The sequence below is a fragment of the Eschrichtius robustus genome, chromosome 14 (assembly GCF_028021215.1).
Source record: "Eschrichtius robustus isolate mEscRob2 chromosome 14, mEscRob2.pri, whole genome shotgun sequence".
Classification (NCBI taxonomy): Eukaryota; Metazoa; Chordata; class Mammalia; order Artiodactyla; family Eschrichtiidae; genus Eschrichtius; species Eschrichtius robustus.
Genome location: NC_090837.1, coordinates 544745 through 572136, shown reverse-complemented (window position 1 = coordinate 572136; position 27392 = coordinate 544745). Strand labels below are relative to the sequence as shown.

The following is a 27392-nucleotide window of genomic DNA, read 5'->3' as shown; positions in this document are numbered from 1 at the left end:
GTCTGTGGGATTCCTACCTCTTCTTCAGTTTCTTGCCTTCTTCCTTGGAGGCTGGAAGGATCATGGCAAGGTAGGGTCCGTCAACCTCAAAAAAGATGCTGTTCTCTGAGCGGGTGACATAGGTGAGTGAGGAAGGCTCAGCCAGCTCCTGGTACTGATCATTGGTGAAGCCTTCCTGCACAGCAAGAGTGAAGAGGGGGTCAGCCTCACCTGTAATCGTCCAAACCTGGAAACCACCAGCTGCCCTCCAAGGGGTGGACGGATCAGCCAAGCTGGGGCTCTTCCATACAATGGACACCACTTGGCAAGAGAAAGGGATCAAGTTCTGACACATGTCCAATGTGGATAAAATGAAGTGCATCCTGCTTGGTCCAGAAAGTTACACGCATGTTTCCATTCATAGGACATGCTGGAAAAGGCAAAACTATCACACAAAGGACATGCTGGGGAGCCAGGTTTGGGTGTAAGGAGAAGGGCTGACAACAAAGGGGCAGCACCCAGGAACCTTTGGGGTAGTGGGCTATTCTGTGTTGCTCTGTGGTGGTGGACACACACCTCTATGTGTGAATCAAAACCCACAGAACCGCACCCTGTAAAAAGTGAATTTTACTGTAAGCAAATTAAGAAACATTCAACTGGGATCTAGGATGACCCCAAGAGAGCCTGCAGACTGGGACAAACGAGCTTAACTTCATTATCGCTGCATGACAGGACCCTGCCAGAGGGCTGGCTTAAGAAATTTTGGCAAACCTTGTGTTGCCAGGGTGGTGTAAGACTAAAGACAAAACACTCGACTGCAGCTGGTGAGCTTACTGCTCACAGACACATGGCGGGCTTCCCTGGTGGCGCAGTGGTTGAGAATCTGCCTGCCAATGCAGGGGACACGGGTTCGAGCCCTGGTCTGGGAAGATCCCACATGCCGCGGAGCAGCTGGGCCCGTGAGCCACAATTACTGAGCCTGTGCTCCGCAACAAGAGAGGCCGCGATAGTGAGAGGCCCGCGCACCGCCAATGAAGAGTGGCCCCCGCTTGCCACAACTAGAGAAAGCCCTCGCACAGAAACGAAGACCCAACACAGCCATAAATAAATAAATAAACAAATACTTAAAAAAAAGATACACAGACACATGGCTCTGAACCTACTTTACACAAATACTAGGGTTGAACAAATAAATAAATACATTAGGAAAACTAGAAACAGGAGAAAGGAGCTACTAATAAGGAAAAGAGAATAGATTGGAGCCGGATATATCAATAGACTCATGTTATATATTTTTAAATACATATACAGATAAAGAGAGAGAGAAACATACATTCGCGTGTGCAGGGTTACTACACACACACACACACACACACACACACACACACACACAACTTCCTAGACAATCTGCTGTGAGCACCATGACACCTCAGCACCCCACCTCGGTTTTCAACACCACTCTCCAATAAAAAAGGGAGCCAGGCTCCTTGGGGAAATGTCTGATTCCAGGGTGGGACAGGGGAAATACAAGATGAGGCTGGAGTGTCTTGTAGTCCCAGGAAGTAAGAAAGTACTCCAAAAAAACCCAAACCCAAACCCCAGAACGGGGCATGTCTCAAGGACACGGGGGTGAATATGGAGGAGCCCCCAGCGGCCGAAGGGGAACAAGCTGAGTAACAAAACATGCCAGGACAGAACTGGGTTGTGGCCCAACAGAACAAACATGCACAAACCCACACTGACCTAGCAAATGACTCAATAAAGAGACAAGCAAGGGAATAAGTGGGAGAGAAAGGGTGACAGCTCTTCCTTACAGAAGGTTCCGAAGAATAATTTTCAAGGAATGAGGGAACTAGAGTCGCTTTGGGCAGAGTGATGCCTGCTGTAACGAGACCACTGCTAGCGCTAAAACCAGGGGGCGAAGGTGCTAAGCGAAACGGCACATCTGCAGAATCTCAAAGGATCTCCTCCACTGTCTTTACTAATTACAGTGGTGGCTTTGCTACGTGGCCAGACTCTGCCACTCCTCCTGGGAGTGTGGACTCACTGACTCACTCCAATAATGCGACATTGGGAAGCCAGCAGGCAGCAGGAGTGCAGGTCCCGACACCATGCCCTGACAGAATGCCAACACGGGGCATGTACCTCTGGGGTGTTCCTCCAAAAAACCCAAATAACCTCAGTCTAATAACAAACAACAACAGACAAATTCAAATTAAGGGTCAGTTAGCAAAGCACCTGACCAGTATCGAAGTGTCCTGGTCATAAGAGACCGGAGAGACCAAGGGGCTGCCGGGCTGGAGGGGACTAAGGAGACAGGGCGCCCAAACGCAGTGCACAGTCCTGCAAAAAGTGCGGAATCCAAATACAGCTGTAGTTGAGTTACGGTGTGGTGCCAAGGTGACTTCTTAATTCTGACAATTACACTGCGCTTTATAAAAGATCTTACTTAACATTAAGGGAAGCAGGCTGAAGGATATACAGGAATTCTCTGTTCTATTTTTGCAATCTTTCTGTCAGTCTGGGTATTACGCTGAAGGAGAATGTAGACTCAGGAAACTTTTGAGCATAGCATTTTCTGGACAGATGCTCAGGCTACAGAAAAACAATCTGAAGGTTGGAGACGGAGTGGCCTGAAGTCAGGAAGGGGAGCATGCCAGTGTGACAGCCAGCCCAGCCCCCTTTCCCAAATCCCCGTCGGAGCGGCGGCACGGGGAAGCCAAGCCCAGACGGTAGCCCCTCACTGGAGATAGCCCCTCACTGGAGACGCAGGCTCACCTTGACCATGATGTTTAACATAGCCCCAGGGTAGGAGATGGTCACCTTGGGCTTTTTCACACTGGTCGTCTTGATGACAAAGTTTTCGGGGAAGCTGTTCGGCAGGACACACCATATTCCGTCTGTGTCCAGCTCTAAGGGCCTCCTTCAGGGAAACAGAGAAATGAGGCCACATGGATGGTGGACATCGACGCCTACAGAGCAAGAACCCCACGCCAAGTCCTGACGGTGGACAAGGCTCCTCCTGGTCGTGAACCCACAGAACGAAACACCTGCCCATCTCCAGCTCTGTCTTCACCAACTTGTCCCTTCTCTCCCCCAGCCATCCGGCCTCCCCTACCAGGCCGTGCCCCACCCAGCCTCAGCAGCTGACCAAGTGCAGCACTCACCCGATCTGCTCAATCAGCTCCCGCGCCTGGGTGATAATGTTGGCCCCCGTGAAGCAGACGATGCCAGCCATCTCCATGGAGTACCAGCGGGCCCTGGGAGGGACAGTCACAGCAGAGGGGTGGGAGGGGCTCCCTCTAGAGGGTCGCTAGAGTTGGGGCTGGGAGGAGGGGACGTCTGAAGCAAGGAAGAACTAAGGTGGAATTTAGCTCTGTGCTGAGGACACTCCTCTGCTTCTACTTCAAGGTGCAGGGCTCTGCTCAGGAAAGTTCTGGAAGGATGCAGCATGCTGCCACTGCCAACAGCTCACAACCTCAGCTAAGCAGGACTCTCAATACCAGCCAGATAGCCGTGTGTCCATGAGTCCCCTCCCACTCTCCCCAGCACCGTCTCATGCCTTCTCCGTTCTCCCAAAGCCCACTCTCATCCCCTGACTTCTCAGGGAAAACACCAGCCCACCTGGCTCAGTGTTCACACCAGGTCTCAGAGGTGTCAAGCGACCTGAGGCCAGGCCCTCCTGCCCCAGGGAACTCTGCTCCGGTTCTAGCCCTGCTCTCAGCCCCTCCCTCTCTGCCATTAAAAAGCAGCAACAGATAATCAAGGCCTCTCCCCCTCAGACCAGTCCTTGGCCCCATCACCACCTTCCCCCTTCTCCAGGCCCCCATGCTGACCCTCCCAGTCTCCAACCACAGGGGCTAGGCCTCACCTTCGATCATCTGCTCTCCCGAGGCCCCCACCCACCTGGTTGTCAGTCCAATGGACACAGGCCCCACCTTGCCTCATCTCCCTTTGGCCCCCGACCCCGGGCACAGTCTCCATGGGGCTTTAGGACACCCGCTCCTGGCTTTCTCGACTTGTCAGAAGGCTTTATTTACACCCCTCACTAGTCGTATGCCAGAAACTACCACACCGCTGTCTGCAGCCCAGGATGCTCAGAAGAACATGTCCAGCAGTACTGACCCCCTTGACGCCCAGGACCCTCTGAGTCAGCGTGACCTCCACCCCTACCCAACCTGCTCTCCCACATTCCTTGAACTGCGGCCCTGCCTCTCGCCTCTCACTCGTGCCCATGGGCCCCACGCATCTCGGCTCCTCCCTTCGTCCGCTAGCCCCATCGGCCCCACCAGGCACCCGGGCAGGAGCCTACCCCTTGCGCATGACGTAGCCGTAGAAGGAGTTGAGGATGCACTTGTGAGCCAGCTGCAGGGAGTCGTACAGGACCTCCATGTTCCTGCAGCGCTTTGCTTCCGCTGCCTCTCCCACCTCCACAGCCGCAGAGAGCTTCTTTCTCCACACCTGAGACCGGCACAGAGAGCTTCTTTTTCCACACCTGAGACCTGCACAGGCTGATCACCCCCCACTCTTCCAGCTCACATTCTCTACGGCCAGTGACGCAAGGTTTACTACGTTGCAAATTTCCAGTCTATAGGAAACTTGAAAAAAAGTAGAGTGAAGACCATATGCAAGAGGGGCCACTGTTGATATTTTTTGCCATATTTCCTTTATTCCATTCTCTCTCTCTCTATTGGCACAAACAATGGAAAGATGTAGCTCTCATGACCGGAGCCCCCTAAATACTTCAGCATACCATTTCCAGGAACAAGAACATTCTCCTACGTAACCTCAATGCTATTATTACACCCGAGAAACTTAACATGGAAACAACATCAACTTGTTCCTCATAGGGTTGGCACGCTTGGTTCTCACCAATCCAGAATCACCTTCAATCTCGAACTGCCCCATGTAAGACAGATATCCTGAAAGGAGTTCTGAACACAGAGGAATATATCGATATTACATTTTTATTTTTTGTGAGACTAAGGACTAGGAGAAAATACTCTGACAGCAACAACTCACTTGGACACCTCAGACTTGGGGCAACTTCAGCCTCCTGGGACGGAACCCAGAACCTGGCCGCTAACTGGAGAAGGGGATGAAATCCACGTCTGAAGACCAGTGACAGAGGCAGGGGTTTCGCTCCACTAGAGGCCCAGGGGCTCCCAGTCCAAGTCCTGTTATTCCATTTACTCTCTTATTAATAGACTGGACAAGCTGAGTGACAGGGTCTCTCAAACTACGTAACTCACAAACCACTGACTGAAAGCAAGGTGCACGGCATTAGAGGAGACATCTTAGAATAACAATTTACCCCTTAGCCAATACTTATGAACAAACAACTGTTTACCAGACACCAGACCAAGCGGTGGAAGACGGACGCCGCACCGCTAACCAGGACTGTGTGCTACTGTAACTGGCTGCAAAGGAGATGCTCTCCTCACTGTGGTGGTGGTTACACAGCTGTATGCGTTTGTCAAAATCCATACAACTGCCCACCTGAAAGGGTCAGATTTATCCCACCTCAATGTTACCTCAACAAAGTAGACACAGCCACTAGGGAGGGTAACAGACAAGGACGCTCGGGGGCGTATGAACTCACTTCCTGCCTGAGCAGCATTTCTTTCCGTTTGCTAGGCTACATGCTGTCACAGTGGTCAAACACCGGACATTCTCCTTCCATCTCAGAACATTTCACCTTTACTCCCCCAGCTGATACCTTTTCAGTACCTAGAAGAGTGTTGGGCACATAACAGGCACTCAGTAAACGTGCTGAGTGAATGAAAGGCTTTCCAGGATTTGTATCACACGGGAAGACGTCAGGTTGTTAGTGCTGAGGGGGTGGGGAGGGGGCACGCAGGACCCCCGGAACGCCCGGTGCCAGCCGGGGTCGGGGTGGGAGGCTCAACACGGTGACACCTGGCCCTCGTGTCCACACAGGCTGTACCTCCCGGGACGCTGAGCCTCAAAGAGGCCGATGGACAGCTCAGCCCCCAGCAGCTGTGAGGCTGGCGTTTGGCAGCTTAGCTCCCCCTGCTCCATCGAGATGAAGCGAGTCTCAGCTAACAGGAACTGTGGGGGGCTGGCGACACCGCACTGCCAGCTTCTGTGATGCGAATGGCCGTCCTGACGTACCCTAGGACAAGAAGCCAGGCCCATCTGTGTCTTATTAACTAGGGAAATAAGAGCTACTCAGGAGGTCCCTAGTAAAAGCAACTGATAAAGAAATGCAAAGAAGGCCATAAATATTTCAGCAAATTCCTCGTCCAATGTGAGAAGAAATTTTTTTAAAAGTTTGGTATTAAAGAACAAAAAAAATTAAGATATTTATTGAGTGCCTACTATGTGCCAGGTAATATGTTAGACTCTAAAGAACAAGACAGACAGTCACTACACTTTCGGCACTCTGATGAGGCAGACAGATGAACAAGTAACTCAATAGTTTAATTAAAATAAAGTGAGAGGGTATGGTGGTTCCTCAAAAGATTAAAAATACAATTACCGGGACTTCCCTGGTGGTCCAGTGGTTACGATTCCACACTCCCAACACAGGGGGCCCGGGTTCGATCCCTGGTCAGGGAACTAGATCCCACACGCATGCCGCAACTAAGGAGCCAGCGAGCCTCAACTAAGACCCAGCACAACCAAATAAATTAATTAAAAATTTAAAAGTAAAATAAAATTTTTCTCCTTTAAGAAAAAATATACAATTACCATATGATTTAGCAATTCCACTTCTGGGTATATACCCAAAAGAACTGCAAGCAGGATCTCAAAGAGATGCCTCTACACGAAGGGTGAATAATTCACAGCAGAAATATTCACAATACCTAAAACATGGAAGCAACCCAACTGTCCAGCGATGGATGACTGGATAAACAAAATGTGTTATGTCCATACAATGGAATATTATTCAGCCTTAAAAAGGAAATTCTGACATAAGCTACAACACGAACGAACCTTGAAGACATTAGGCTAAGAGAAATAACCTAGTCACAGAAGGACAAATCCTGTGGGACTCCACTTATATGAGGTCCCTAGCGTGACCAAAGTCCACAGAAGGTACAGAATGGAGGGTTATTGTTAAGGTAGTAGAGTTTCATTTTTGCAAGATGAAGAGTTCTGGAGAGGAATGGTGGTGATACCTGCACAACAATGTGAATTTGCTAAATGCCTGTAAACTGTACACTTTAAAATGTTAGATTTCATGTTGTGTATATTTTATCATAATAAAAAACCAAAAAAGTTAAAAATGATAATAATAAAGCACAATGATAACAGTCTATCAAGGCAGGGTGGGATGACTCACTGAGTCTAGCAGTGAAGGAAGGTCTCTCAGAAAAAAATGATTTGCTTAAATAGAACACAATTGCTTGTTGATATTACAACTGAGGTATTGCTACGTATTTCTATGTATTTCCCTGAATCCTACTGGATCAAACATGTCAGTAAAAACACTCCCCTCACTCCTCCTGGTCAGAGGTCGGCTAAGTAAAGGGCCACGTGGTGTGTACTGTACACGTGCAGGCCTCAGTTTCTGCTGCTCCCTCCCTGCTGCGGGCAAATGCAGCTCAGTTCCAATAAAACTTTATTTATAAAAATGGCTGGCCCAGCCATAGTTTCCTGACCCCCTGCTCTAGATAATGACTTTAAAAGCAATCATTCAGAATAGTTGCAAGGCCCCAGGCCCTTAATTCTTCAAAGTTAAATACAACTGCACATTTATTGTCTGAATGCAGGTACCAGCCCAGAGGTGGGGAGTAACACATCTAGACAGCGCCAAGCAAGGATTTTCACCTCAGAAACTAGACTCTGTTCCGACCTCACAAAGGTCAGGCTCACCTTGTGGAGACCTTTGAACTCGTAGCGCCTGTCCCGAAAGGCACGCACTGTGTCCACATAGAAGGAGTTCTCCCGCTGGCAGATGGTGGTGAGACGTTCTTCCACCTTGGTCACGTGGATTTTCTTGTATGCCTTCCGGCAGTAATCTGAGGCACAATTGAGAGTGGGGGGCATGTGAGACTCCACACAGCAGACAGGCCTCCTGGACACAGCCAAGAAAGCTAGGCAATGGATGCCAACAAACGTGGCTTTTTAGGTTAATGCAAAGGAGCAGAAAACTCAGAAAGACGTGTGCTAGTGAAGCATATGAAAGAAACGGCAGCCCCGTATGAATGGACCAAACACGTGAAGACCACAGGAAGGAGGGTTTGGTAGCTGAACATGCACTGAAGGATAAATGACAAAAAGAAGCCTATAGGAAGAACTAGTTCACAGTGGTCTCATCTAGTTCAACAACTGGGTCGACTGACCTCAAGGTGTGACACACCAACACAGCCCAATGAAGACTCAAAAGTCAGAGAAAACGCAGTCTGTGGAGATGTGCGCTGGCCCAACCGCTCACCTGCCAGCCTCCGCTTCTCGTATTTAGCCTGCTCCTCGTGGGACAGCTCGTGAAAGGCCCGGGCTGGGCCCTCTGGGGTCAAGGGAGGGAACTTCTCTGACTCCAGCTGGTGCTGGATCCGATGATACTCGCTGCGACTGGCTGGCACTGGGAGGGGTGATGGGAAGAGAGTCTGTGATAGAGGCCCAGCCACCGCTCCCTGCTGAGCAGCACCACCCAGGGCGGACACTCACTGAACTCGCCCCTCCACTGCCAGGACATCTTCCTCTGGCAGTTTGCTCCAGGCTTGTTGAAGTCACAGGCAGCACAGGTGGCCTCATCCACCATGGCAGAGGGCTGTGAGGGGATAGGAAGGGAACAATTAGGGTTTGGGCAAAAGAGCTTGATTCTGATGTGAGAATCTCTCTCACCTGCAGGCGGTTCGTCAAGATGATGTTGGGGTACATGGCCCCCACGTCCAGGTGGTAGATAAGGGGACACTCAATTCGGTTAGGAACGTCTTTCAGGGAGGTGAGCTTGGTCTTAATCTGATCACACACCTACAGAGAAAGGGGAAAGAAGTGGAGGCTGGCGACCAAGATGAAAACTGGAGACTGGACAGAGTGACAGAGAAAGCACCATGGGTCGCAGACAGACGACAGATACCAACACCAGGCCCTGGAGGTGCAGGGGACTTGCAAGAAAAGACAGGACAGCATCACGGGAAGCAGCAGCCTCCACCCCAAAGAACTCTGGGGGTCGGGAGAAAAGCGCAGAGTCTGTGGCCTCACATGGCACAGCCCGTCTGCTAGCAAGTAGGGGACCCAGCTAGATTATCAAGAGCCACAATTCCTGGGTGCCCCGAGTGCCCCCATGGTGCAGGCGTGTGCCACAACATCAACATGCCAGCAATCCCTCATCTGATGGATGCGAAGTTTCAAGAGGTTAGTATGGGCTCAAGGACGGGCCCTCTTAGACCAAACACCTGCTCTGAACTGTGACGCTTGACTGTTTCCAGCATTACTTTATAAACCAATGAATCAGATTCTGTTTCCAGCCAAAGCTATTAGCTTAAAAACCCTCCTAATGCCAAACACGTAGAAATCCTAAATGAAATGTGAAAACTATCCCTGTAAATGCAATTCTGAGCTTCTAAGTCATCCCCAGAGAGCAAAAGTGACGAGCAGACTCAAAACCAGAGCAGTGAGTTGACTCAATGGGTGCCTGGCAGGGCCGGGCCCTGTGCTGGGGTCCCCAAGACCATCCCCAGGTTTGGTGACTCACAGGGAAAAGACACAGAGCTCAATCAGCAAAGGAAAAAGGCGCTTTCGGAGGAGCCCAGGCTCAAGCTTGGATGAGCTGAATTCTTCCAGCATCAAGCTGTGACAACACATGAGAAGTGCTATCTCCCAGGGAAGCTCGTGGAGACCCAGTGCCCAGGGTTCTTACTGGGGGCCGTTCACGTAAGCAGCTCTGCCTGCATGGACCAAAACCCGGACTCCCAGAAGGAAAGCAGGTGCTCAGCACAGACCACCTTGTTTGCACAAGCAACCTGAGCGTCCGTGAGGCCTTCCTATCAGAGGGAAGCGAGAAACTTGTTGGAACCCGAGTTCCCAGACACCGAGAGCAGCCGTGCAGCAGGCCTTTCTGAGGTCAGCGGCCTCAGGCCTGTGCTGTGAGCTCTTTCCTTCACACTTCTCATGCCTCCTCAGGGAGCGGCAAGCTACACACAACAGGGAGACAAAACACAGAGCCCCAAATAAAGGCAGGACTCTCAAAGGCCGCCTCCATAAAAGAATAAACTAGGACAAGTCTGCTCACCAAAACCATGTGCATTCTGGGCTCTGGGCAAAGAAAGCATCTTCCCTGAGCATCTGTCATCACGGGTGCTAAGAGGTCTGTGATTTGCATTAAACTCTCCACTAAGACTGAGACCCTCCAGCCAAGGAACCAGATAAGAAGGGACATCAGGCCTGTGTCACTTTTGTGGAACCAGGAAGAAACTGTAAAATTACCTGACAGTCCTCCTACTGAAGAGGAATTCACATTCCAAAACTGCAGAACATGGGGAAAAAACACCCACCATGACTGAGAGCAGACACAGTGGGAGGAGACCCCTGAGAACGTCAGAGGAGTAACCTCCTGGAGTAAACATGCTAAAATGAGGCTAATTAAAGACAATAAAGAGCAAAAATCTAAAACACAGGAAGAGAAACAACAAAGACCTACTGTATAGCACAGGGAATTATATTCAATATCCTGTAATAACCTATAATTGAAAAGAATATGAAAAAAAAATATATATATATAGGGAATTCCCTGGTGGTCCAGTGGTTAGGACTCTGCACCTCTACTGCAGGGGCACAGGTTCAATCCCTGGTTGGGGAATTAAGATCCTGCAAGCCACGCGGCACAGGCAAAAAAAAAAAAAAAAAAAAGATTATATAAATATGTATGTACATATATATATATATAAAACTGAATCACGTTGCTGTACACCTGAAACATTATAAATCACTATACTTCAATAAAAAATTAAAATTAGAAAATAAATAAAACATAAGAAGAGAAAAAGTCCACTTTAAAGAAATAAAGCACATTTGAAAAAGAACCAACAGAGCTTCTAGAAATAAAAATATTGTCCTAAAAAACAAAAACAGTCACTGAAACTATAAAAGGCTAAACAGGCTTCTGATAGCCATGTATTTTTGTTTTATTTTTATTTTTATTCACTCCCCAAATGTAACACCTAGTTAAACCAGAACATTAGGTATGTACTTATTTGATAAGTTCATTTTATCCAAAATGTATGCAACACTAAAATTTGAGAACTACTGTATTTAGGAGTTATTCTAATATTCATTAGATAATTTAATTTAATACACTGGCATTCTTAGACAAGCTGGCTAAAAAAAAAAACCTTTAGATCTGGGGTCGGCAAACCTCTGTGAAGGACCAGATAATAAATACTTCAGGTTTTGTGGCCACAGTCTATCACATTTTTTTTTTTTTACAACATTTAAAAATATGAACACCATTCTTAGCTTGCTGACTGTACAAAAACAGGCCTTATGGGCTATAGTTTGCCAATCTCTAAACATTCAAGTATAAACTGGAAAACATCTAAATTATGCAAAAATTAACCAGAAGAAAAACATTAATCAGAAGGGTAGCCATCTTTTATGAAATACATTAACTTTGGTAAAGTCACATTAGAAAATCACTTGAATGCAAAATTGCCCTTAGTATTAAAAAGTTCCTTAAAACCCTCCAAAGGAGTCAAACTCAAACTAGTAAGGAAAAAATGACTAAAAGGAATATCTATCAAGTAGAACAGGAAATACCAGAAACATAATACTTATTGTTTCTAACAATCTCAGGCAAATGAGCCATTCGGAGAACAATCCCCCATCCATCTCTGTGCTAAGGCAAGCTCTGAAATGCTGCTCTGGAGGGAAGATGAGACGACCCAAGTAAGGGGCGGAAGGCTGGGATGACACCTGGACAGGCCAGACGTCGCTGTGAGCCCCCAGCTGACCCCTCCCACCAGCTGTCGTCATATCACTGCCCGGATGATCACTCAGGAACAAAAAGGTGAACCTGCTGCCCTTCCCCTAAAGACCCTGGGCCACCCTATAGAGGAGTTTCAGGGACTTTGGAGACAGCTACGAAGACGTGCTACCTGTCACCCAGAAAGAGTTCACATCCAGATTCACTAAGGTGTCTGGAGTCCCTCCAGTTAGCATACCTTAAGCCTCACTCCTCACTCATTTCATTGGTTCTTGGACGTGAAAGTAGTCTCTTTTGGGAACTCCCTGGCGGTCCAGTGGTGAGGACCCAGTGCTCTCACTCCCAGGGGCCTGGGTTTGACCCCTGGTCGTCTGGGAACTAAGATCCCGCCTGCTGCGCCCACCCCCACACCAGCCCCGCAAAAAAGAAAGTAGTAATTTTGTTCAAGTTGTTCTTTAACTCCTATTTGTTATTCAGCCCAGACTCTCTTCTTCCCAAGTTGGTTCATGGAGAGTTCCCAAAGTACATGACAGCTGCACCTGACAAGAGCTGCACAGTACTTCATAGTTTGCAGAGCATGTGCACACGTTCTTCTTTGAATTTTGCCTGGTGAATCTGTTACAAGGCGTTTCTTGAAATCAATCCTAGAACTGGTAAGAACTGCAAAGTACTGAAGTAGTTGAATATGTTAAAGTGTTGAGCAGGACCTGACAGAGACCCAAGATGTGCCGCATCCAAAGGAACAGGACAGCAAAGTGGGAGGTGCCTAGGGCCTCCAGTCAAGTGACGCACTTTGCATATGGCGTTTTCTAACCATTATGTGATGGACTTTACAGTCACTGTATTCTGCCCTGTAATTTGTAGGAACTCCTACCATCATTTTTTAAAGTCTCTTGACAATAAAAAGTAAAAATCCTCCAATGGCTCCTCACTGCCTACAAAATACAGTTCAGGTGAACTGGCACGAAACCCTTCACTTGCCTTCCTCGCTCCCACATCACACCACTTTGTCCCGAAAGCCTTCGCCATCTCTGTGAAATTCTCCCACCTCACCAAGTCGAGTCACTCACTGCGAGCACCACGCTCTCCTGTCCTAACTAGACCGGACCAGGCCCCGTGTCCTCTGTCTCAGCGCCCAAGCGCCACCACACAATAGGTGCACAATAAACATGCCGATGAAAGAAGCCAATGTGCAAGGCGAGGCGTGTAAGCAGACCGTCCCCCCTCCAGCCCCCCGCGCGTTACCTCTTGGAAGTTGGTGACCTGCTCCATGGGCACCTTCTCCTCTTCCTCGATGGCGTGACGCATGGTCTTCTCCACCCGCTGCAGCAGGAAGTCAAAGGCAGCAGGATTCTAACACAAACAACCGAGAGGCCGTGAGTAAGAGAGGAAAATGCCCTCGCACCAAGCAACCTGCCTCAGGTGGGACGCTACAATGAGAACGCTCCAGGAGCCAAGTGCTCGCCCTACAGCACCCTAAACGGCAGGCCAGACAAAGGACGGCTGGCGAGGGGCCCACGGGGCGAGGGCTTTATTTCAGCCCTTGTGGGCTGGGTCCCTCCTGGGTCCGCCCACAGCTCTGGCGGGAAGAGGCCCAGCTTCAGGAGCCTCCGGGGGGGGGGCGCACCATCCGGAACCGGCAGGGGATATCGCTGCGGAACACGCCCGACTCCAGGGCTTCCACGTGGCCACCCACGTAGGTCTCGGCGTCCAGCACGTGGCCATCTTCTGTCAGCTTGCTGAACTCTGGCTCCTGCTTGTTGGGGAAGATGATGTTGGCGTGGAAGGCCTGTACCATCAGCAAGGCCTCACACAGCGTCCCGGAGCCCTTCCGCAGCACCTACGGGGGAAACGCCAGGCTTCCAGCCAAACAGCAAAGTCCAATGGCTGCGTCCGCATCAGCGGCCTGGGACCACCCCTGGCAGGCAGCGGGCCGGGAGAGGCACTGACCTCGTCGGGCTCCATGGGGATAATGGTGCACAGGGCGAATATGAAGGGGTGGACGTACTTCATGTACAGGTAGTACGTGGCCACCGCGTCTGACACCGAGTAGGTGGCCAGCGTCTAAGAACACAGTATCAGAGAGTAAGGTCAGTGAGGCGCCCAGCAGGCCACCACCCCCAGCCGAAGGGCAACTCAGCGAGGCAGTGCACGTGCCTGGGGCTGCTCAGTGGCCATCCGGCACATGTCCTCGGGGTCCAGTTCCACGGGGTCATAGCCCAGCTTGGCTTTGGCAGCTGCTTTGAGGTTGTGGCTGCCCACGGGAAGGTAACTGTCCCTCTTCACCCACCTGGGAATGAGAAAGAGAGCAAAAGCCAGAGATGATTCTGAGACGAAGCCCAGGAACCTGTGAGAGGCTGCAAAGCTGGACACACCACAGGAAGATGCAGGGTCCTGATGGGTATCCCAAACATCTCCAAGGCGTCACGTGGTGCAGGCCCCTTGTGAAAAGCTTTCACCCGGATCCAGTCAATTTCAGACAAACCCACAAACAAGGAGATGCCAGAGCCAGTCCTACAGCCCCACGGCCTTCCTCTCAGCCTCACAGAGAAATACAAAGGTGAGCAGGCAGGAACCTGCACCCTCTGGCCTTCTGGATCCCTCCACAGCTTGTCCCCTCTACAGGTGCCACCAGGCTCTGCACGGCTCTGCCCCGCTCTCCCCGCCCCTCACACCCTGTTGTCAAACTCCCCTCATCCTCTTGCACCATCCCTTCAGCACAGAAACGCTCCAGGCCACCTTGTGCCCATCGCCACCTCTTCCCCATGACACACACCGCTGTCTCTCTAGGACCCACGTCTTCTTACTGGCAGCATCCAATCTCACCTTCCTTGGCCTCCCTGCCCTGTGGGCCATCCTCTCCCTCAGAAATGCCCCGCTGGGGCCTCCCCGGCACTGCTGCCTCCACTGAGGGTGCCCGCTTCTCTTTTACTTCTCTTCTTGAGAATCTATCAACTATCACTTTTTTTTTTTTTTTTTTACCACATCATGGTGCCCCACAGTCTCCAGGCCCTCCACGTGGGTAGGGCTCCCAGGCCTGCTTCCACTCGGAACCCGAGCTCTGTCCTATTCCCCCATGAGCCCACCCCAAGCCCTGAGAACCAGAGCTTCCCACGCCTCCTGCACCTGCCCCCAAATCTACAGATCCCCAAGTCCTCGGCTCTCAAATACCTCTAGTCCAGCCCTCTTCACTCCTGTGCACGTTATGACCCGGCCTGCCCCTTCAATCCACAGGCCATAACATCAGGGCTAAAGAGAAAATGCATCAATGGCTCCCCATGACCACCAAGATAAAACCCCCTCTCCACCAGGCACAGAAAGCCCACGAGACCTCCTTCCACTCCAGCCTTGCCTCTCAGCACTCTGGGCCACTTTGCACACTTGTCCTCAGCCTGGACACCCCAGCCTGCCTGGACACCATGCACGAGCCTGACTACCACACCCAACCTCGTGTGGGAAGCCAGGCGCCTCCACGAGCTCCCATAGCACCGGGCCTCACTCTACCAGGTCTTTCTTTCTGGTCTGGTTTCCACACCCTGAGGACCAGTGCTCAGCATGTGTTTGCTGACTGAATGAATGATGAACAAATGATGAAAGACACATCCCGGGACCTGGGCAGAGCCGGCAGCCACTGTCCTCTCAGATGATGGGAGCTACTTCTTGTGGACAGGACCAGCGTGTGCGAGAAGGGAACCTTGTACCTCACTCACAGAAAGCCCTCATGAGACACTGTGACCAGCCGCCAGGTGAGCTGTGGGGCCTACCTGAGACAGTCCATGTGGATGCATTGGGGTGCTTTGTACTCCCCCTGGCTGTCCTTCTGGAACCCAATCTCCTGGTACATGCTCAGTCCATGGACCGCTGCTCTGGCCTCCACAAACGGCCTAATGACGAGAGGATGGACAAGCACGTGGGGCAGTGAGTCTCTAGTTCCTACAGAGACAGGGAAGACTGCCCCCAGGGGATGCCTCACACGATCTCCTCTCAAACGGAGTGAGGAGCCCACCCGTGCCACCCAGCGGTGCTCCTCCTCCCCCTCCCTCCTCTCCCCTCCCCTTTTCTGACTCACCAGTCGAAAAAGTCCCCATTATAGGTGACCATGATGTTGGGTTTGGTCTCCTGGATGTGTTCGAACCATCTTTGGATTAGATGAACCTGAATTCAACAAATCTTAGCGGTCAGAGGGTTGCTTTTACTCTCCTTCAAGCGATTTCCAGGCAGCTCTCCAAAGCTGAGGAGCAGCAACCTCACATGAGCCTGTTATTTCCAACCCAACGGGGCCTCCAGGTGAACGAGGACCAGCCACTGGGGACTGAGTCCAGCTGCTGCTATGATTAAAGGAATGCCGAGGGCTAAGAGGGTCACCAGGCCCGCCTCCCCTTCCCACTCTACCCCAAACATCAGGCAGTTTCCCAAGTGACACCTCTACCTCATCAGGCGCATTGAAGACATAGAAGGGCCCTTCATATTCTGGCTTGGGGGTGAATTCGAAATCTTCTATATCTTCTGAGACAATCTCCCTGTTGGTGATGAGGTAGCCCTGGGAAGTTCATTAGCAGTTAGTATGAGTTAGAGACACAAAGCCAAAGACACACCTCTCACACGCAGCCCAGAGACTCTCGCTACAAAATCTCTGCAGCAACTTGAAGCACCCTGGCTTTCCCAAGAAGAGACACGCGACTTAATCCTCAGATTTGCCTGGAAGGCAGAGCGTGGCTGGATGTCAGAACAGGTTCTGTGGACTCCACTCACTCATTATTCACAAAAACAGTACTAACCAAGGGTGGACACTGTTCTGGTTTGGGGACCAGCTATGGTCCTTGTTCACAGAGAGCTTACATCCCAGAAGGCACCACTCACCTGACCATCAATCATATAGGAAATCATCATAATCTGATCAGTCTCAGCATCGGGAAACTTGAGGGGCAGTTTGGTCGTCTCAATGTCAAATGCTAAAACCACAGGGTCCTGAAGGGACAAAATGTAGCATTAAGTCGGCCACAAACCAAGCTGAGCTCTGGAGACCCTGTGGTCCTCTTGACACCCACCACCTCCACCTCTACTGCCAGTTACTAAAAGCAGGAGTCAAGCTGCTGTGGGGAACGGTTCAGGAGGAAGTGGGGCTGGCATCTTGGGGATGAAGGACCTATGTCCAGAATACCACGATGATATGAAAACTTAAACGTATGAGAAAATGCTAGAGTAGCTGTTCACAGGAGAAGTCTAGAATTACAGAACATGTGAGTCTCAAAGCTCTTTAAAATGCACCACTCGTTTTGTCCTTTATGACAACCCTGACAGGAGATTATGATACAGAACTGACAACTTCACCTTGGATGTGAGAAAACAGAGTATAGACTTTCCCAAGATCACAAAGCTGTCCCCAAACCAGTTATGAATCCATTTTTCAACGTATCACTTTACTATTAACCACCCAAAATGGAAGTCAGAGCTTTCCCTCAAATGTTCCGATCCAGCCTAGCTCAAATACTGACGTCACGTGATGATGTATGTGTGCAAAGTGAAATTATACTGTCAGGTCAAAAACTGATGGAAAGGGCTTCCCTGGTGGCGCAGTGGTTGAGAATCTGCCTGCCAATGCAGGGGACGCGAGTTCGGGCCCTGGTCTGGGAGGATCCCACATGCCGCGGAGCACCTGGGCCCGTGAGCCACAGCTGCTGAGCCTGCGCGTCTGGAGCCTGTGCTCCGCGGCGGGAGAGGCCGCGACGGTGAGAGGCCCGCGCACCGCGATGAAGAGTGGCCCCCGCTTGCCGCAACTAGAGAAGGCCCTCGCACAGAAACGAAGACCCAACACAGCCATAAATAAATAAATAAATAAATAAATAAATAAAATTAAAAGACTCCTCAGAGCTGGTGACATTTGAGCTGACTTTAAAAAAAAAAAAAAAAAAAAACTGATGGAAAAAACAATTACCCCATAATTCTTTTAAGAAGGTATTTGAGGAAAAAGAAGCAAACAAATCTTTGAATCAAATTCACCTTTCAGCGCAGAATTCACTCTCCAAAAACAACTGGAAAGTTTAGGATGGAAGAAAGGCAAGTGGTACTTACGGGTCGTTCAACAAGGTCATCGCGGCGGGCAATTTCCACTGGAAAGGCACTTCCTCGGTACCGGACATTGTACCAGTGAGCCTGCAAGACGTGTGGTGCATTAACTAAAGACTTCTACGTCTGTCCAAGGAAGTCAACTCTATGGATCTATCCTTCAATATCACCTCCTGGCTATCAGGAACTGCCCACATGCAACAGCCCACTCACCACATGGATCTTCAGGTCGATGGAGAGGCGGATGTGGTAGGGCACGTCGTACTCTCGCATGTCCACAATGTTGTCCAATTGGTCAGCAATCTTCTTAGAGGCTTCCTCTTCATCAGTAATCACACTGCCCCCTCGTAGAACACTGCAAAATAAAGACAGCAGCTCTTTCAACTATGCTCCGCTAGGGGCTGGAGTGGGGAAGACCAGTGTCCATACAATGAAAACACTAAAGTTTTACAAGGTGGCTGAGATGATCAGGACAGGCCCTTCGTAAGGAATGACCTTGGATGACCCCCACCCCAAGCAGCAGGCCACAGACACAAGGAAGTTCAGTATACTTAGGACATTCATTTCATAGGATATAAGTTACACCCCATTTAAAAGAGCAAAGAAAGGAAACTGTTACCTGGGAGGCATGTCTACAGATGTGACCCACCCTCACTGAGCCTATTTCGTCATCAAGAAAAAGAGGATGACAGTAACAGGCCCACCCTGCAAGAGCGTCATGAGGTACTAGCCACAAAGCTGTCGGCATGGTGAAGTGACAGGTAAACAGTGACTATTTCTGTATCATAATTATTCTTACCATATCCAAGAGGGAATCACTGTCACTAGAATATTCACTCCAATATTAGCCCACTAAGCTTCCAAATACCGAATGGACTGTTAAGGGGGGGAAAGAAAGGCAATGGGTTTTAGAGAAGGCAGGCCTCTGGGGACTCGGTCTCTGGTTACAACTTGCAATATTCTGAAAAGTAATTAATGGGCCACTGTTGGGGGGTAGTGTGCAGAAATGCTCAGGGTCCCAAACTGATCTACTTTTGTCAGAGAATACAATTAGTTCTTCTGAAGTCATCTTAACTTTTTGTGTGCCTTTTTTTAAAATTGAAGTAGAGTTGATTTACAATGTTGTGTTAAGTTCTGCAGTACAGCAAAGTGATTCAGTTATACATATATAAACATTCTTTTAAAAATTCTTTTCCATTATTATTTATCACAGGATATTAAATATAGCTCCCTATGCTATACAGTAGGCCTTATTGTTTACGTATTCTATATATAATAGTTTGCATCTGCTAGCCCCAAACTCCCAATCCATCCCTCCCCCCCACCTCCCCCTTGGCAACCACAAGTCTGTTCTGTATGTCCGTGAGTCTGTTTTTGTTTCATAGATAAGTTCATTTGTGTCATATTTTAGATTCCAAATTATAAGTGATATATAGTATTTTCTTTCTCTTTCTGACTTACTTCACTTAGTATGATAATCTCTAAGTCCATCCATACAGCTGCAAATGGCATTATTCTATTCTTTTTCATGGCTGAGTAGTATTCCACTGTATATATGTACCACATCTTCTTTATCCATTCATCTGTCGATGGACATTTAGGTTGTTTCCATGTCTTGGCCATTGTGAATAGTGCTGCTATGAACATAGGGGTGCATGTATCTTTTGGAATTATGGTTTTGTCCAGATATATGACCAGGAGTGGGATGGCTGGGTCACATGGCACTCTATTTTTTAGTTTTTAGAGAAACCTCCATATTGTTCTCCATAATGACTGCACCAATTTACATTCCTACCAACAGTGTAGGAGGGTTCCCTTTTCTCCACACTCTCTCCAGCATTTGTTATTTGTAGACTTTTTAATGATGGCCATTCTGACTGGTGTGAGGTGGTACCTCACTGTAGTTTTGATTTGCATTTCTCTAATAGAGATGTTGAGCATCTTTTCATGCGCCTGTTGGCCATCTGTGCGTGGAAGTCACCATAACTTTTAATTAGCCAAGATTTCTTCTTAACCTCTTACCCTGTTTCTTATTACTGTTGCTGTCTAAATATTTAATGAACAGTGTTTGTTGTTCTATATTTAAATTTCTCTGTATAATACCCAGGGATCTCTGAAGAAGATGTGCTATGTAAATCTAGGTATTTAATAAAATTTGCAGACATCTTAACACTTACTAAAAACCATGAAAACAGACTGTGTTAAGATGGTGGGATTAGAAATCTAAAATGTCTACTGTTACAGCAACTCAATTTGGAGCCACAAATCTACCCTCTTATGTAAGAAAAGAGGAACAGCTAAAATACAACCTGGGAATCCACCATTTCTTTAACACAAAGGGAACATATAAGAAAGTCTACCTAATTGCTCAAAACTGTTTCCACATTGAATGAAGCCAATCATTAAGGTAATTTTATTGCTGAGTTTTCCCACCTCCTACCCATCTTGTAAACTTAGGAAAAACGGGCCACAGTCCTTGTGGACTGACTGGCTGCTCTGCTTATGTGAATGAAGCTTACCTGGTGAGCATAGCCGTATAGGCATCACTGGCGTGGCCCTGCTCCCGGTTTTTCTTCACAGCAGGGGAGATCTCCTTCCTCACTTTGACAAGGTCCTCCACGGTGTTGAAGGACAGCTTAATGTAATTTCGTTTCAAACCAACCAAGTGATTTGGCTACAGAGTGAAGAGATGGTGCTCATGAGTTCAAAGAGAAAAAAATACTATATTGGGGAGAGAAAATAAGGCGAGACGATTCAAAGGTAAATAAATGATTTGAAGAGTTGGCAACTCCAAAGCACCTTGTTCAACTCTGCATGCGGCACCAACTATGCCACTAGAGTTCTCTAAGAGGATACAGGGACAGTCACCAAAGCCCATCATCTATACTGTCCCACAGGTGCGGAACTTGTCCTCTTCCCATCTCACCCCATGGGCAGGGTGGACCCGGCCTCATTTACCCTGAAAGGGCTGGGTGATACTCACCAAGTCCAGATCCTCTTTAGGGACAGTCTCTACTTTAGCAATTTTACCCTGAAACTTCTTAGAGAGAAAAGACGAAACTTCTCGCTCACAACCCTAAATCAGGATCAGAATGAAAGGACTTCCCATTAGTAAAGTCTATTTCCTTCCTTGCTTATTTCTCTTGAAGCCTCTTTATTTCCAGTTTTGAATCCCCCCCACAAAACAAGGCACAGGTCGTTTGACCTGATGCCATGAACCACAGACTTACCTTTCTGGTTGCAATGTAGAAATATGGCTTATAGGGCAAGGCCACCTGCAAGAGTCACAACCCATTCAGGGGTGATGAGAAAGAAAAAAGGAAGAAGAATGAAGACAGGCTGTTTGCTGTTATACCCGTGATATAGCCTAGCCTAGATCCAATGCATCCTTGACTTTGACATATCTTAAGAGAGACAGTGCAATAGAAAATTAGGACCTGCACATATCACAGGGGCAAGAGTCTAAGAGACACAATGCTGCTCATCTTTCAGTCTTTCTGAGCTAGCTTCTCTTAGGACATCTTAAGTGGTGACTAATGTGGCTCCAAGGGGCCCACGGCCCTAAAGGGCTTCAGGTAGCTGCACACCGCAGGTCTCCCAATCCCTCTCCTCACAGTTGCAGAGCTAAAAGGACACTTGTCATTTTGAGCCCAGCTATGCCTCATTACTGAGTGGTTGTTAGCTTCTTGGATGTCAAGGGCTTACCTTAAATCTGCTCCCATCATCTTGAATAAAGTAGTAATCCACTGCACTAACTAAGCGTTTATCTTCATCTAAAATCTCCGTCTACAAGAGAAACAGTCAACATGGGCACAAAGTTATCCTCTACACAGCACAAGAGCCTTTTCCTCCTTCTCTGGGAAACTGAGCACTTTAAAAACAAAATCTTCCTCTACCTTGCATAAACACTACTGGCCCCACTCACAAGAACCGCATCATAACAGCCTCCAAATGGGAATTTCTCTATTTCCCCCTCATCTTTGAAAGCTTTATTCTTATGGGTAACAAGGATGCCCCTTACCTCAGTCTTCCCAGTGGCCTCTTTATGACCTAAAGAAGTTAGAGAGGAAAGCAGGAGAGCTACAGACAATCCCAACTCTACCTGTATTGCCCAGACAACAGGTTCCCGCTAGCTGTCACCTACTCTTCAGACAAGGGCTATGCCACAAGGGGTGCAGCCACCCTCCTGAATGGAAGGAGGAAGATGGAGGAAAAGCACAGGTGCTTACAGGGTGCATGTTGATAAGCCAGCCTGTCTTCTCACCAGGCTCCTTGAGTCTCTCAAAACCAAACCGCAGATCCATCTTATCTGTCCACTGACTGCGCTCCAGGCGCTTGAGTGCCGAGACAGAGGTAGAGGGGCCATCGTCCCTGAGTGAAAGGAGAGAAATGCGGTCTCCGCTGATCATGACACTATCTACTCCCGCAGCCCTCAGTCTGCCTAGTGTAAGAATTTCGTTTGTGACATGGTAGGAGCACCCCTGAAAAACCTCACATTTGGCAAAATAGCTCATTAAGATAACAGGACTCAGGAAAAAGATGACTGGGGCAGAACCCTCAAAACTTGTTTACCTGTGTAACCAGAACACTAATAAAAACAACAGTCTTGGCTGGACACTGCTGCCTCATGGGATATTAAAAATGCACAAAGTCCAATACTGCAATCCTGAGCGTTTATCCCAAAGAAAAGTCACGCTCATACAAAAAACTTGCATGTGAATGTTCATTGCAGCTTTGTTCATTACAGACAAAAAGTGGAAACCCAGATATTCTTCAACAGGTGAATAGTTAACCCATGTTATATCCTTCCCATGGAATACAATTCATTGACAACAAACTTACTGATACATGCAATAACCTGGATGGGTCTCAAGGGAATTATGCTGAGTGAAAAAGCCAACTCCCCCGAACTGCATATTTTATTCCACTTATATAGCATTCTTAAAATAACAGTTAGAGATGGAGAACAGATTAGTAGCTGCCATGAATGGGGGAAGGGAGGTGGCTGTGGCTATAAGAAGGTAGCACGAGGGATCCTTGGGACAGAACTGTTCTGCGTCTTGATTGTGGTAGTGGTGGTCATGAATACACAAAGTGCACAAAACTAAATACACACACACACAAATGAGTGTACATGCACTGTTGTATCATGTCAATATCCTGGTTGTGACACTGCACTCTAGTTACATCAGACGTTACCACTGGGGGAAACTGGGTTAAGGGATCTCTGTGTAATTTCTTACAACTGCATAAGAATCTACCACTATCTCAAAATAAAAAGTTGTTTCTTTGTTTATTTATTTTTTAAATGTTAGTTCCCAAATTTCGTTTGTTTCTTGGAAAATGCAATTAACGGTATCTAGCACACAGGATTTTCATGAGCATTAGAGACAATGAATGTAAAAGCACTTTGAAAAATGCCAAGTTGGCAGCACAGTATTATGTACGAAAAAAAGAATGACCAATGGAGGGGAGTCTAGTTCTACCAAAAAGGAGCAGTGATGATTAAATCACATGATGCACATGATGTGAGGACAGGATTCTTTGTAGCGAGTGGGTGCCTGATAGAGTATGTGTGATATTTACTAAAGATCAATAGAAACAGAGGGGAATATCCGTTTTTTTCTCATCTACAAGGTAAAATTCTGTAATGTCAGAGTTATTTGAAATAACTTGAATGAACTAATTCATCTGTGTTTTCAAGTCATGTAATTTGAGTTGGAAAAATACTGACTGAACACTTTTCAGGTACCACCCTGTGCAAGGCACATGGAAATAACGCACAGTACTCCTACACACACTGAGGTGGCTGCAGCACATCTGGGAAAGCGCATTTCACACTAGCAAAGTGCAACAAGGAGGTCTGCAGTGCCTGAGTGTATAGAGACAGCAGTGACCCAGGCTAGGCCATTTTCTCTTTTACCTGGTTTATAAACATTGAAAGGTAGCTTTAATTTCTATACAGCAAAGTCATTAGCCATGTTTTTACAGAGCTGTTTGTTTTAAATGCACAACATGAGAGGAGAGGTCCTGGTTTATGACTGCTGAGCACAGGAGAAAAGTGTAGCCTGCAACCCGAGATGGGAGGGAGGCCCTGGTGCAGGCGCTCAGATGAAATTTTCTTCAAACAGAGCCAACAGTGCACATGTCTGTGCAACACTCCAGCCAAGAGCTCTTTCCTTCCCTACTGCGGATTCCAACCCCCTTGCCTAGGGAAAATTGCAAATGAACCAATATAATCTCCACATTTTACTGACATTCTCCTGTTTACCAACTACATATGAGCAAACTGGGGTTACAGAAACTCACCTGTTGTGGCAGAATAAACTGTACCTTAAAAACACGATATATTTTCTGGGACACCTGAGTCTAGATGTCAGCAGAACCACATAGGGATAAAAGTGGGGATATAATATTGTTCTGTGTGAGAGGAACTATCTCAACTGACAAGGGAAATCACTTCTCAGCTCAGTACATCTGCTTCAAACTTGCCAAGCCTTTCTCTGGTTAGGATTTTGTAAATAACTCTTCATACAGATTTGATCATAAACCTTAAATTAAGTACTTGACGAAGACTTTCCACCAACAGAACTATCCAAAACTGTTCTGATTCCAGAGGTTGGGATAATCCCAAATTGTTCACAATCTTTATTTTAACTCCACAGGTGTGATCCCATCTAGATTGACCAGAGTAATTATGGTTTATCTATCTTCAAAACAGAACAATTATTTTATTAGCATTCCAACTTAAAACACAAATGCTAGGGCTTCCCTGGTGGCGAAGTGGTTAAGAATCGGCCTGCTAATGCAGGGGACACGGGTTCGAGCCCTGGTCTGGGAAGATCCCAAGTGCCGTGGAGCAACTAAGCCCGTGCACCACAACTACTGAGCCCTCGTGCCACAACTACTGAAGCCCGCGTGCCTAAAGCCCGTGCTCCGCAACAAGAGAAGCCACTGCAATGAGAAGCCCACGCACTGCAACGAAGAGTAGCCCCCGCTCTCTGCAACTAGAGAAAAGCCCATGTGTAGCAACAAAGACCCAACGCAGCCTCCCCCCACCCCAGAAAAAAAAAAAAGCTAGTCTCTTCTTTAAACTGCAGTTCCGAGATTCTGGACCCTGTATATTTTTGGCAGAAGGCCTATTTATTAGTTAAGCCAACTATATTCTGCACTCCTCAAAAATGTACAGCTAAGAATCGATATCCCTTGCCTTTCTTTTTTTTATTTTTTATTTTATTTATTTCTGGTTGCATTGGGTCTTCACTGCTGCGCGCGGGCTTTCTCTAGTTGCAGCAGGCAAGGGCTTCTCATTGCGGTGGCTTCTCTTGTTGAGGAGCACGGGCTCTAGGCACGTGGGCTTCAGTAGTTGTGGCACGAGGGCTCAGTAGTTGTGGCTCACGGGCTCTAGAGCGCAGGCTCAGTATTTGCAGTGCACAGGCTTAGTTGCTCCGTGGCACGTCGGATCTTCCTGGACCAGGGCTCGAACCCATGTCCCCTGCGTTGGCAGGTGGATTCTTAACCATTGCACCACCAGGGAAGTCCTGGCTTTTTGTCTTAATGTAAATAAATGAGCTACTTTATAAACCAATGAGCAGAGAAAAATATGTATGTGTCTAGAGTGGTGCAGTCTAAGAAAGGAAGCAGTCTAAGAAAGCTAAATATACAAAATAGAGACCAGATTAAAAAAAAAAAAAAAAAAAGATCTGAACTAAGCCTGTGCAGAATTCATGTCTTTAATTACTGTAACACATTTCACTAGTTATTAACTTATAAACAGAAGTGGTCAGAGAGTTGCTTAAGAAAAACTCCTTTGCCTGAAGGTAGTCCTTGGGTCTATCACCTCCACTTGAAGAACAGAATGACCTATTTCAAGATTAGGATCCTTATTTTTCACAAAAGATTACAGCCACCTGTTGTAGGCAGGATAATTGACAACCCGCCCCCTCCAGATGTCTATGTCCTAATGCAAGGAACCTGTGTTATCCTACATGACAAAAGGGAGTCTGCAGGTGTGATTACGTTCAGGATTTTGAGATGGGGATTATCTGGGTGGGCTCACTGCAATCATAAAGGGAGGGTCCTTACACGAGGGAGCCAGAAATCAGAGCGAGAGACTGGAGATCTGACAGTGTTGCTTTTGAAGGTGGAGAAAGAAGCCTCTACGAGCTACAAAGGGCAAGAGAACAGATTCTCCCCTCAAGCCTTCAGAACGAAAGAAGCCCTGTCCCATCTTGAGTTTTAGGACTTCTGACCTGAGAATACACTGGTACAGTGTAAGCCACTAAGTGGTCGTCTGTTACGGCAGTAGTGGGAAACCAACACACCACCACACGGTATGGCATTAAAATCTCTGGATCCACCTTCAATCAAAACCGCAGAAAAACTGTATTCCAGGCCCTGCTAGAGAACACAGGTAACTTCAGTCTGAGGCCCAGATCTCTACCCAGTCAAGACTGAATGGAGTGCTACTTACGGAGGATTGCTCCCAGGCGTGCGGCGCTCTGTACTAGTAATACGTTCCTCCAAATACCCTGGGTTCTATCTTGGCATCAAGTGAGTTGGATTAAGTGGACTCGAAAACTGCTCACTTGGACCATACCGCCTCTCAAAACTTTCCTCAGGAGCCGCATAACTCACTTCTTACCCCGTGATAGTACAAAACCCGAACGACAGAGGCAACCGTAACAAAGACAACCACCGTTACTGAGCGCTTACGACAGGACCGACACTGTCCGAGCGCTGCGCCCGAAGTCCAAAGCGGCTCTTCCTACTCGGCAGCGGCGCCACACCGCGCTCAGGGCCGCCGGGCCCGCGCCAGGCAGCGGGCGGGTCCGGGAGGCCGACGCTGCGCGCCTCCACCGCCGCGACTCGAGCACACAACGCGCCGACCGCAGCGCGCGCCCAGGGCTTGGGCGCCGACCCGAGGTTAGGCTACACCGCCTCGGCGCGCTCCTGGCGTGGCCCGGGGCTTCTCCCCCGAGGAGAACGCGCCCGCAGCGCAGCCCCGCACGAGCCCCGCTCCGGCGCGTCCCTCCCCACGGCCCCGCCCCAGAGACGCCCAGTCCCCGCTGAGCCGCCGCCGGGCCGCTCGCCGAGGGGCCCGGACACGGCGCCGACAAGGCGGCACCACCGGGACGAGGGGCGGCGGCGGAAAGACGCCCGACCTTCAACCGAGAGCCCACGTCGGGCGGCCGTGGGGAGCGCCCCAGGCGCTCTCGCCGCTGCTCACGGAAGCCCCGCGCGCTGAGGAGGGGGCGCTCCCGCGCCGCCCGCCCCCCGCCCGGGAGGCCGGGCCACCCCTCACCGGCTAGCGTCGCCGTCCGAGCCCGGCTCCGCGCGCCGCCGCCCGCTGTTCCTCAGAACCATAACGCCGTGCTGGCGCCAACTCCGCCGCCGCAGCTTCCCTGTAAAAATTTGGCGCGCTCCAACCAACTCTCGCGAGAGACCGGAAGCT

The 27392-nt window shown here is 48.8% G+C and overlaps 1 protein-coding gene and 1 non-coding gene across 3 annotated transcripts in view; one reads left to right on the top strand and one right to left on the bottom strand.

Moving 5' to 3' along the window:
- The window catches only part of POLE (DNA polymerase epsilon, catalytic subunit), a 55612-nt gene extending 28280 nt beyond the window's left edge, over window positions 1-27332 (bottom strand). For both annotated transcript variants that reach the window (XM_068562381.1, XM_068562382.1), the window contains exons 1-24: window positions 27243-27332; window positions 22168-22309; window positions 21644-21724; window positions 21169-21213; window positions 20922-21014; window positions 20458-20612; window positions 18152-18293; window positions 17945-18025; window positions 16733-16840; window positions 16302-16412; window positions 15942-16027; window positions 15637-15756; window positions 14030-14162; window positions 13823-13936; window positions 13500-13712; window positions 13118-13225; window positions 8794-8922; window positions 8617-8719; window positions 8384-8530; window positions 7822-7967; window positions 4292-4440; window positions 3147-3239; window positions 2758-2902; window positions 18-175 (exon numbers count right to left, since the gene is read on the bottom strand). In XM_068562381.1, the coding sequence (XP_068418482.1) occupies window positions 18-175; window positions 2758-2902; window positions 3147-3239; window positions 4292-4440; window positions 7822-7967; window positions 8384-8530; window positions 8617-8719; window positions 8794-8922; window positions 13118-13225; window positions 13500-13712; window positions 13823-13936; window positions 14030-14162; window positions 15637-15756; window positions 15942-16027; window positions 16302-16412; window positions 16733-16840; window positions 17945-18025; window positions 18152-18293; window positions 20458-20612; window positions 20922-21014; window positions 21169-21213; window positions 21644-21724; window positions 22168-22309; window positions 27243-27304 (2864 nt within the window). In that variant the 5' untranslated portion in view covers window positions 27305-27332. The remainder of the gene's footprint in view (window positions 1-17; window positions 176-2757; window positions 2903-3146; window positions 3240-4291; window positions 4441-7821; window positions 7968-8383; window positions 8531-8616; window positions 8720-8793; window positions 8923-13117; window positions 13226-13499; window positions 13713-13822; window positions 13937-14029; window positions 14163-15636; window positions 15757-15941; window positions 16028-16301; window positions 16413-16732; window positions 16841-17944; window positions 18026-18151; window positions 18294-20457; window positions 20613-20921; window positions 21015-21168; window positions 21214-21643; window positions 21725-22167; window positions 22310-27242) is intronic.
- On the top strand, window positions 10679-10750 carry TRNAR-UCU (transfer RNA arginine (anticodon UCU)). The gene has a single exon. It is a non-coding gene; the product is annotated as a tRNA-Arg (tRNA).
- Window positions 27333-27392: the final 60 nt, after the last annotated feature.